Genomic DNA, 12,142 nt, shown 5'->3' on the forward strand with positions numbered 1-12,142 from the left:
TTTAGCCAGAGCGCTCTGCGCGCCACAATTGCAAACCCTGAATTTTTCGCCGCTAATCTCGCTAACTGCAAAGCGGCATCTAAAATAAAGGAATTAGCTAACTTAAGTGCGTGAATTCTGTCCATAACTTCCTCATACGGAGTTTCCCTACTGAGCGATTTTTCTAGTTCTTCGAACCAGAACCATGCTGCTGTAGTCACAGGAATAATACACGAAATAGGTTGAAGGAGGTAACCTTGCTGTACAAAAATCTTTTTAAGCAAACCCTCCAATTTTTTATCCATAGGATCTTTGAAAGCACAATTGTCCTCAATAGGAATGGTCGTGCGTTTGGCTAGTGTAGAAACCGCCCCCTCGACCTTAGGGACTGTTTGCCATAAGTCCTTTCTGGGGTCGACCATGGGGAATAATTTCTTAAATATAGGAGGAGGGACAAAAGGTATGCCTGGCTTCTCCCACTCCTTATTCACTGTGTCCGCCACCCGCTTGGGTATTGGAAAAGCGTCAGGGTGCACCGGGACCTCTAGGAACTTGTCCATCTTGCACAATTTTTCTGGGATGACCAGATTGTCACAATCATCAAAAGTAGATAGCACCTCTTTAAGCAATGGGCGGAGATGCTCTAATTTAAACTTAAATGTCACAACATCAGGTTCTGTCTGCTGAGAAATTCTTCCTGTATCAGAAATTTCCCCATCTGACAAAACCTCCCTCATTGCCACTTCAGATTGGTGTGAGGGTATGACAGAAAAATTATCATCAGCGCCCTCCTGCTCTACAGTGTTTAAAACAGAGCAATCGCGCTTTCTCTGAAATGCTGGCATTTTGGATAAAATATTTGCTATGGAGTTATCCATTACTGCCGTCAATTGTTGCATAGTAACAAGCATTGGCGTGCTAGAAGTACTAGGGGTCTCCTGCGTGGGCAAAACTGGTGTAGACACAGAAGGAGATGATGTAGAACTATGTCTACTTCCTTAATCTGAGGAATCATCTTGGGCAACTTTATTATCTGTGACAGTACTGTCCTTACTTTGTTTGGACGCTATGGCACAATTATCACACATATTAGAAGGGGGAGACACATTGGCTTCCATACATACAGAACATGATCTATCTGAAGGCACAGACATGTTAAACAGGCTTAAATTGGTTAATAAAGCACAAAACCGTTTTAAAACAAAACCGTTACTGTCTCTTTAAATGTTCAACAGTGCACACTTTATTACTGAATATGTGAAAAACTATGAAGGAATTATCCAATCTTTACCAAATTTTCACCACAGTGTCTTAAAGCATTCAAAGCATTGCACCCCAAATTTCAGGCTGTTAACCCTTAAAATGTGGAAACCTGAGCCGTTTACAATTTTAACCCCTTTACAGTCCCAGCCCCAGCCTTTGCTGCGACTTCACCAATCCCAGGGGGATATACGATACCAAATGAAGCCTTCTAGGAACCTTTTCAGTGAATTCCAGACCCACACACATGCAGCTGCATGTACTGATCTCAAAAGTAACTGTGCAGTAATGGCGCGAAAATGAGGCTCTGCCTACTACAGAGAAAGGCCCTTCCTGACTGGGAAGGTGTCTAAACAAGTGCCTAGCGTAAAAAACGTTCCCCAAAGTTATAAAAGTGTGAAATTCAACTTCAAACTGTATATAATACCTAAATAAAGCAATCGATTTAGCCCATAAAAGTGTCTACCAGTTTATAGTCCATGATAAGCCCTTTATTCTGTTTGAGACTAAGAAAATGGCTTACCGATCCCCAAGAGGGGAAAAATGACAGCCTTCCAGCATTACACAGTCTTGTTAGAAAAATGGCTAGTCATACCTTAAGCAGAAAAGTCTGCAAACTGTTCCCCCCAACTGAAGTTCTCTCAGCTCAACAGTCCTGTGTGGGAACAGCAATCAATTTTAGTTACTGCTGCTAAAATCATCCTCCTCTTATAAACAGAACTCTTCATCTCTTTCTGTTTCAGAGTAAATAGTACATACCAGCACTATTTTAAAATAAACTCTTGATAGAAGAATAAAAAACTACAACTAAACACCACATACTCTTCACCATCTCCGTGGAGATGCTACTTGTTCAGAGCGGCAAAGAGAATGACTGGGGGGCGGAGCCTGGGAGGGACTATATGGACAGCTTTTGCTGTGCTCTTTGCCATTTCCTGTTGGGGAAGAGAATATTCCCACAAGTTATGGATGACGCCATGGACCGGACACACCAATGTTGGAGAAATATAGTAATCCCAGGCAATCATATAACAAGCCTGGCAAAAATGCCATCCAAGTAATCTCTGCAGTTTTTCTTGAAATGCCTTTTATTCTTTTTTTCCCCTGCAAAACGGAAAGATCTGAAAACCAGGAAGCATTGTAAGGATAAGATTGTGAAGGTCCCTTATACAGCAAGTTCCTGTAGGTGGGAGAATGACATAAAGAGAAAGGGTTATCACTCTAAGGAAAAGGAGGATTGAGCAGTGTCTTGCAATGATAGTGGTATCACATACAAGCTCAGTGTGTGCACTGTGCTCACAGGAGTAAACTAGCCACTAAAAAGTTTTTTTTAATAACACATTGCAAAAACAAGCTGCACTGTTGTATCCAAACTGTGTCACAAGTTGGAAGATGCTGTCTATTTTTTGTTAAATATTCCCTTAAAGGGACATGAAACCCAAAAATGTTTTTTTTCATGATTTAGGTAGAACATACAATTTTAAACAACTTTCAAATTTACTTCTATTATCTAATTTGTTTAATTCTCTTGGTATCATTTGTTGAAGGAGCAGCCATGCACTACTGGTTTCTAACTGAACACATGGGTGAGACAATGACTATCGGTATATATATGCAGCCACCAATCAGCAGCTAGGACCTAGGTTCCTTGCTGCTCCTGAGCTTACCTAGATAAAGCTTTCAGCAAAGGATGACAAGAGAATGAAGCAAATTAAATAATAGATGTAAATTGGAAAGTTGTTTAAATTTGAATTCTCTATCTGAATCATGAAATAAATTTGTTTGGGTTTCATGTCCCTTTAAGAGAAAATTCAGTGACAGCATTAACTTTATAACAAAAGGCATATAAAAAGTGTCATTACTAAATGGATTGTACATGTGTGCTGCATTCACATTTCTGTATCTTACCAAGCCTAAAAGTTCTAGTCTACCTAAATATCAAAACTGCAACAAAGTATATGAAGATGCTTTACTGTAATCGAATGACGATTGATACTTTAAAGGGTCTTGAAAGTGGAAAAAGAAAAATGTTTGAATGAGTTTAAGGCAAGCAATAGTGCAATAATAAAATGTTCCAACTATGCAATTACCCTAAAAGAGTCAACACATAGTTAAAGTCAGCTCCAGGGCAGCAATGCACTACTGGGAACAAATCTAGTGAGCCAATGACAAGAGACCAATGTGTATAGCTGCCAATCACCAGCTATCTCCCAGTAGTGCATTTCTGCTCCTGAGCTTAGGAATCTAGGTATGTTTTCCAAAAAGTGATTCCAAGAGAATAGATTTGGTAATAAAAAATACTAAGACGTCTCTTAAAGGGACAGTCTAGTCAGAATGAAACATGATTCGAATAGGGCATACAATTTGCCTTGTTCTCTTGGTGTTCTTAGTTGATAGATAAACCAAGGTAGGCTCATATGCTTATTTCTAAGCACTTGAAGGCTGCCTCTTATCTGAATGCATTTGACAGTTTTTCACAGCTAGAGGGCGTTAGTTCATGCATGCCATTTAGATAACATTGTGCTCATGCCTGTGGAGTTACTTATGAGGGGGCACTGATTGGCTAAAATGCAAGTCTGTCAAAATAACTGAAAAAAGGGACAGTCTGCAGAAACTTACATACAAGGTAATCACAGAGTTGTAAAAAGTATATTAATATAACTGTGTTGGTTATGCAAAACTGGGTAATGGGTAATAAAGGGATTATATATCTTTTTAAACAATACAAATTCTGGAGAAGACTGTCCCTTTAAAGCTGCATATTCATGGCCCTTTAATATAGAAGAAAATAAACAACCCTTAGCCCCCAAAATATAGGGCTGCTCATGCATTTTTAGTGTGAAATTAAATCTAATATTTTTATGCTTATATAGAGTACTAACGAGACAAAGTTATACATGGTAAAAGCACAAAATAAATTTCAAAAAGATTAATTCACTGACAAAGAAGTTTTCAAATATGCAATTTTATTTGATATTTGAAATCAGGAATGTAAAATTAATTCCTAAATTGTTCAAAAACATAAAAAATTGCAAATTAAAGAGTACCTCTAAAGAATCAAACTGTTATTGGTTTAAATTAATTTGTGTCCAAAGCATTACTTGTAAACAAAGAATGGAATGCTAATGTATTAAAAAAATCTCTATATACATACAATTTGTTTAACTTCTTAGAGCAAACAATTTAAAAAATATATCCAAAGTAGTGATCTCCAATCGTTCAAGTTTCTGTTTTAATAGCCTCTTACTCATAAATGCAATCTTTAAGTTTTTCAAAATGCACATTTAAATTAAATAGGCATAAGTCATTAAATACATTATGTTAAATATGGAAAATGCTACTTTATAAAGGTGTTAGGAGTTTTAATTGTATTAAATAGTATATATCTAATGTTCATGATTGGGCATATTACACCAGCAGGTTCCATTTGTTCCTCCACTATGGTCTCTAAAGTTTCATTACAATTTTCTTGTGATTCCTAATTATTTAAACTAAATGTTTCTTAGATATTTAAATCACATGCCAAAAAATGGCTTATTAGGGTCATTCTTCATAGAGGTGTCCTCTCAAGCTAAAGCTGTGCAACTCAGTCTATGAAGTGCAAAATAACTTTACCATGAATGAAACTGCACTTAAAGTCAATACTGATCCATGATGGGAAAATGCCTCCTTTCTTTTTGGGCAGATGGTGTATGAATGATCACATCAGAAAGCCCTAGTGAAACTTATGACTTAATTGTGTCAGTGGTACTGTTCTCCTGCTTGCCTTCCACGATAAACTTAAAATAGCTGTACATGTGCCATTCCCTATCTTATACAGAAAAACCTGTATGGGAGGGTACATCTACAGCTAGAGAGAATCTAATTGATGCAAAAATCTAGCAGTTAACAGCAACCTGAACTGGTTTTTGGCTTTCTGTGAAGATTAACCGTATCTGCATGGATAAGCTGATCTGATCGATCTTCAATTGCCAAAACTCTTCTTACTGCTTCTTCAAAAGCTGACGAAACATTGGTGGCATCTTTAGCACTAGTTTCATAGTATGGGTGATTTCCATTGTCTCTGCACCAAGATTCTGCCTCTTCGACTGATACCTGTCGATCAGCCATGTCTATTTTGTTTCCCAGAACCACAAATGGGAAGCTGTCTGGGTCTTTCACATCTGCATAATAAATAAATTCTTTCTTCCAGTTGCTTAGGTTTTGAAAACTCTGGGAATCATCAACACTGAAAGTGAGTAGACAGCAGTCTGAGCCCCTATAGAAAGGGGTTCTTAGGCTTCTGAACCGTTCTTGTCCTGCTGTGTCCCATATCTGCATTGTGACAGAATGGCCATCTACATCAATGTCTTTATTCAAGAACTCTACCCCTATTGTGTGGAATAACTGAGTGTCAAACTTGTTGGTGACATATCTGTTCATAAGCGAGCTTTTACCAACACCTCCATCACCCAGAAGAATCACTTTGAGAAGTGAAGATTTAGCCGACATTGTGACAGTGAGGTTCTTTGTTCAGACAAATAGCCTGCAATAAGGAGACATTATATAAAACTCAATTAAACAAAAGCTGTAATAAGTTTAGGAAATGGTATAAACATACATAAAAAAACCATAAGATTGGAGTCCATTTCAATTTTATGTATATGTCACTATCTTTGTATTTTTTTTTCTGATTTGGATATCACATCACTAGCCAGACCTTATTCCAAAATAGTTATGTCTCCAAGTTATGCCTAAGATACATCTTCAGTATTAGCAAAACTTAAAGGGTCATTAAACACAAACTGTAAACTACATGGTAATGAACCTTAATATAGAAGAATCATTTGCAATGAAAACTGCAGTATATTGTTTTATGTTTATTCTTTTCACCGATTTCCCTGTCTTGAGAACAAAAGAACCCCTGCTAACCAATCACAAACCAATATTCAAATATAGCACAAACTCTGGTTGTACATGTGTAGACTAGAGTAGCCTGCACTTTTGTATTCCCTTAAAGGGACACTCAAGTAAAAAATAAACTTTCATGATTTAGAAAGAGCACACCATTTTAAGAATTTTCCAAATTTACTTCTATTATCAAATTTGACACAATTTTTCTATATGCACATTTTTTGAGGCACCAGCTCCTACTGAGCACGTGCACAAGCTCACAAGGAATACATATACTAGTCTGTCATTGGCTGGTGTCTGTCACATGGTGCAGGGGGGCTGGTAAATGGGAGGAAAAATACATTTACAGAATATGCAGGTAACAGTCCAGCACTCAGGCCACTGCATGCCACGTAGGGTAACCACCTAGGCCCTCAGGTAATTCACAAAATATCCAAAGTGGCAGCAAAAAGTGGAAAAAAAAACATAATTTATGCTTACCTGATAAATTTATTTCTCTTGTAGTGTATCCAGTCCACGGATCATCCATTACTTATGGAATATATTCTCCTTCCCAACAGGAAGCTGCAAGAGTCCACCCACAGCAAAGCTGCTATATAGCTCCTCCCCTAACTGCCATATTCAGTCATTCGACCGAAAACATGCAGAGAAAGGAAAAACCATAGGGTGCAGTGGTGACTGTAGTTCAAATGAAAAAAATTACCTGCCTTAAAGTGACAGGGCGGGCCGTGGACTGGATACACTACAAGAGAAATAAATTTATCAGGTAAGCATAAATTATGTTTTCTCTTGTTAAGTGTATCCAGTCCACGGATCATCCATTACTTATGGAATACCAATACCAAAGCTAAAGTACACGGATGATGGGAGGGACAAGGCAGGTACTTAAACGGAAGTTACCACTGCCTGTAAAAAAAAAACCTTTCTCCCAAAAATAGCCCCCGAAGAAGCAAGGTATCAAATTTGTTAAATTTGAAAAGTATGAAGCGCAGACCAAGACTCCGTCTTGTAAATCTGTTCAACAGAAGCCACATTTAAAAAAGGCTCAAGTGAAAACCACAGCTCTAGTAGAATGAGCTGTAATCCCTTCAGGAGGCTGCTGTCCAGCAGTCTCATAAGCTAAATGAATTATGCTTTTTAACCAAAAAGACAGAGAGGCTGCTGAAGTCTTTTGACCTCTCCTCTGTCCAGAATAGACAACAAACAAGGTGAACGTTTGATGAAAACTGTAGTAGCTTGTAAGTAAAACTTTAAAGCACAAACCACGTCCAATATTGTGTAATAGACGTTCCTTCTTTGAGGAAGGATTAGGATACAAGCATGGAACAACTATCTCTTGAGTGATGTACTTGTTAGATACCACCTTAGGAAAAAACCCAGGTTGGTACGCAGGACTACCTTATCCGTACGAAGGACCAGATAAGGAGAATCACATTGTAACACAGATAACTTGGAGACTCTACGAGTCGAGGAATTAGCTACCCAAAAGGAACTTTCCAAGATAAAGATTGATATCTATGGAACAAAAAAGGTTCAAACGGAACTTCTTGAAGAACCTTAAGAATCAGGTTTAAGCTCCATGGCGGAGCAACAGTTTTAAACACAGGCTTGGATCTAACCAAAGCCTGACCAAATGCCTGAACGTCTAGAATACCTGCCAGACGCTGGTGCAAAAAAATAGACAGAGTAAAAATCTGTCCCCTTTTAAGGAATTAGCTGACAACCCTTTTCTCAAAAACATCTTGGAGAAAAGATAATATCCTGGGAATCCAGACTTTACTCCATGAGTAACCCTTGGATTCATAACAATCAGATATTTACACCATATCTATGTTCAATTTTCCTAGAGACAGGCTTTCATGTCTGTATTAAGGTATCAATGACTGACTCGGAGAAGCCATGCTTTGATAACATCAAGCGTTCAGTCTCCAGGCAGTCCATCTCAGATTGATTCTATTTAGATGGTTGAAAGGACCCTGAGGTAGAGGGACCTGTCTCTGAAGCAGAGACCGTGATGGAAAGGATGACATGTCCACCAGATCTGCATACCAGGTCCTGCGTGGCTACGCAGGCGCTGTCAAAAACACCAAAGCCCTCTCCTGCTTGGTCTTGACCTCCGGAGGAAATCCCACTCCCCCGGAAGAAAAGTCTGACGACTTAGAAAATCCACCTCCCAGTTCTCAACACCTGGGATATGGATAGCTGATAGACAAGAGTGAGTCTCTGTCCAGTGAATTATTGTAAGACTTCTAACATCGCTAGGGAACTTCTGTTCCCCCTTGATGGCTGATGTAAGCCACAGTCGTGTATATTGTCCGACTGAGTCTGATGTACCTCAGAGTTGCTAACTGAGGCCAAGTCTGAAGAGCATGGAATATCACTCCCAGTTCCAGAATATTTATTAGAAGGAGGGTCTCCTCCTAAGTCCACTATCCCTGAGCCTTCAGGGAGTTCCAGACTGCATCCCAACCTAAAAGGCTGGCATCTATTGTAACAATTGTCTCATCTGACCTGCGGAAGGTCATACCCTTGGACAGATGGACCCGACATAGTCACCAGAGAAGAGAATCTCTGGTCTCTTGGTCCAGGTTTAACAGGGGGACAAATCTGTGTAATCCCCGTTCCTCTGACTGAGCATGCATAGTTGCAGCGGTCTGAAATGTAGACGTGCAAACGGTACTATGTCCCTTGCCGCTACCATTAAGCCGATTTCATTCATGTACTGAGCCACCGAAGGGCGCGGATGGGATGAAAAAAACACGGCAGAAATTTAGAAACTTTGACAACCTGGACTCCGTCAGGTAAATCTTCATTTCTACAGAATCTATCAGAGTCCCTAGGAGGGAAACCCTTGAGATTGGGGATAGAGAACTCTTTCCTTGTTCACTTTCCACCCATGTGATCTCAGAAATGCCAGTACTACGTCCGTATGAGACTGGGCAATTTGGATGTTTGACGCCTGTATCAGGATGTCGTCTAAATAAGGGGCCACTTCTATGCCCCGCGGTCTAAGGACCGCCAAAGCGACCCCAGAACCTCCATAAAGATTCTTGGGGCTGTAGATATCCCAAAGGAAAGAGCTACAAACTGGTAATGCCTGTCTAGAAAGGCAAACCTGAAAAACGATGGTGATCTTTATGCATCACAATGTGAGGATAAGCATCCTTCAAATCCATTGTAGTCCTCTATTGACTCTCCTGGATCATAGTTAAGATGGTACGAATAGTTTCCATCTTAAATGACGGAATTCTGAGGAATTTGTTTAAGATCTTTAGATCCAAAATAGGTCTGAAGGTTCCCTCTCCTTGGGAACCACAAACAGATTTGAGTAAAAACTCTGTCCCTGTTCCTCTTCTTGGAACTGGATGGATCTCGTACACAATGTAAGAATGCCTCCTTCTTTATCTGGTTTGCAGATAATTGTGAAAGGCGAAATCTCCCCTTTTTTGGGGGGGGAATCTTTGAAATTTTGAAGATATCTCTGGGATATAAATTCCAATGCCTAGGGATCCTGGGCATCTCTTGCCCACGCCTGGGCAAAGAATGAAAGTCTGCCCCCTATAGGATCCGTTACCGGATAGGGGTCCGTTCCTTCATGCTGCCTTAGAGGCAGCAGCAGGCTCCTTGGCCTGCTTATCTTTGTTCCAGGTCCGATTGTCTCCAGACCGCCTTGGACTGAGCAAAAATTCCCTCTTGTTTTGCCTTAGAGGAAGAGGATGCCACACCTGCCCTGAAGTTTTTAAAAGGTACGAAAATTAGACTTTTTTTTTTTTTTTTTTGCCCTTGATTTAGACCTATCCTGAGGAAGGGCATGACCTTTTCCTCCAGTGATATAAGCAATAATCTCCTTCAAACCAGGCCCGAATAGGGTGTGCCCCTTGAAGGGAAGTTAAGTAGCTTATTTATTAAAGTCACGACAGCTGACCATGATATAAGCCATAGCGCTCTGCGCCAGTATAGTAAAAAACAGAATTCTTAGCCGTTAGTCTAGTCAAATGAACAAGGCATCAGAAAACAAAGGAATTGGCTAGCATAAGCTTGTCAAATATATTCATCCAATGGAGTCGCTTAACTGTAAAGCCTCATCAAGAGACTCAACCCAGAACGCCGCAGCAGCAGTGACAGAAGCAATGTATGCAAGGGGCTGCAGGATAAAACCCTGTTGAATAAACATTTTTTATCCATTGGATCTAAAAAGCACAACTGTCCTCGTCAGAGGTAGTGGTACGCTTAGCTAGAGTAGAAACTCTTCTCTCCACCTTAGGAACCGTCTGCCAGAAGTCCCGTGTGGTGGAAACTATTAGAAAACATTCTTCTAAAAAATAGGAGGGGAAGAGAACGGCACACCTGGTCTATCCCATTCCTTATTAAAAAATTTTTTAGTAAACCTCTTTAGGTATTGGAAAAACATCAGTACACACCGGCACTGCATATTATTTATCCAGTCTACACAATTTCTCTGGCCCTGCGATTGTACACATTCATTCAGAGCAGCCAAAGCCTCCCTGAGCAACAAGTGGAGGTTCTCAAGCATAAATTTTAAATGTAGAAATATCAGAATCAGGTTAAATCATCTTCCCTGAGTCAAAAAAAAAAAATCACCCACAGACTAAGCATATTGTGAGGTAGTATCATACATGGTTCTTAAAGCGTCTGTATGCTCTGTATCTACCCCCAGAGCTAACTGCTTTCCTTTAATTTCAGGTAGTCTGACTAATACTGCTGCCAGAATATTATTCACCACCTTTGCCATGTCTTGTAAAATAAACGCTATGAGCGCCCTTGATGTACTTGGCGCCATTTGAGCGTGAGTCCCTGAAGCGGGAGTCGAAGGGTCTGACACGTGGGGAGAGTTAGTCGGCATAACTTTCCCCTCGACAGAATCCCCTGGTAAAGAAACGCTATGGGTGCCCTTGATGTACTTGGCGCCATTTGAGCGTGAGTCCCTAAAGCGGGAGTCAAAAGGTCTGACACGTGGGGAGAGTTAGTCGGCATAACTACCCCCACGACAGAATCCTCTGGTGATAATGTTTTTAAAGACAAAAAAATGATCTTTATTGTTTAACATGAAATCAGTACATCTGGAACACATTCTAAGATGGGGTTCCACCATGGCTTTAAAACATAATGAACACAGAGCTTCCTCTATGTCAGACATGTTAGAACAGACTAATAATGAGACTAGTAAGCTTGGAAAACACTTTAAATCAAGTTAACAAGCAAATATATAAAACGTTACTGTGCCTTTAAGAGAAACAAATTTTGCCAAAATTTGAAATAACAGTGAAAAAAGGCAGTTAAACTAACAAAATTTTTACAGTGTATGTAACAAGTTAGCAGAGCATTGCACCCACTTGCAAATGGATGATTAACCCCTTAATACAAAAAACAGATTAACAAAACGAAAAATATGTTTTAAACAGTCATAACAGCTCCTACTTTAGAAGCCCTTCAGAGATGTCCTATAGCATGCAGGGGACTGCTGAGGGAAGCTGAATGTCACTGTTTGTAATTTTAACTGCACCAACTGTAACTTTTATACTATAACAGTGGAAAGCCTCAGGAAACTGTTTCTATGCAAAATTTAAGCCAGCCATGTGGAAAAAACTTAGGCCCAAATAAGTTTTATCACCAAACATATGTTAAAAAACGATTAAACATGCCAGCAAACGTTTTAAAACACATTTTTACAAGAGTATGTATCTCTATTAATAAGCCTGATACCAGTCGCTATCGCTGCATTTAAGGCTTTACTTACATTACTTAGGTATCAGCAGTATTTTCTTAGTCAATTCCATTCCTAGAAAAATATTTTACTGCACATACCTTATCTGCAGGAAAACCTGCACGCCATTCCCCCTCTGAAGTACCTCACTCCTCAGAATGTGTGAGAACAGCAAATGGATCTTAGTTACGTCTGCTAAGATCATAGAAAAACGCAGGCAGATTCTTCTTCCAAATACTGCCTGAGATAAACAGCACACTCCGGTGCCATTTAAAAATAACAAAC

General features: G+C 39.6%; 1 protein-coding gene across 1 annotated transcript; it reads right to left on the reverse strand.

The window, feature by feature from the left end:
• Positions 1 to 4,188: 4,188 nt before the first annotated feature.
• On the reverse strand, positions 4,189 to 6,106 carry LOC128651907 (ras-related protein Rab-9A). The gene has a single exon (XM_053704872.1). It carries the CDS (start codon positions 5,728 to 5,730, stop codon positions 5,125 to 5,127), a length of 606 nt encoding a protein of 201 aa, XP_053560847.1. The 5' UTR covers positions 5,731 to 6,106; the 3' UTR covers positions 4,189 to 5,124.
• Between the last annotated feature and the right edge of the window lie 6,036 nt (positions 6,107 to 12,142).

This window comes from Bombina bombina, chromosome 3 (assembly GCF_027579735.1).
Source record: "Bombina bombina isolate aBomBom1 chromosome 3, aBomBom1.pri, whole genome shotgun sequence".
NCBI classification, from domain to species: Eukaryota; Metazoa; Chordata; class Amphibia; order Anura; family Bombinatoridae; genus Bombina; species Bombina bombina.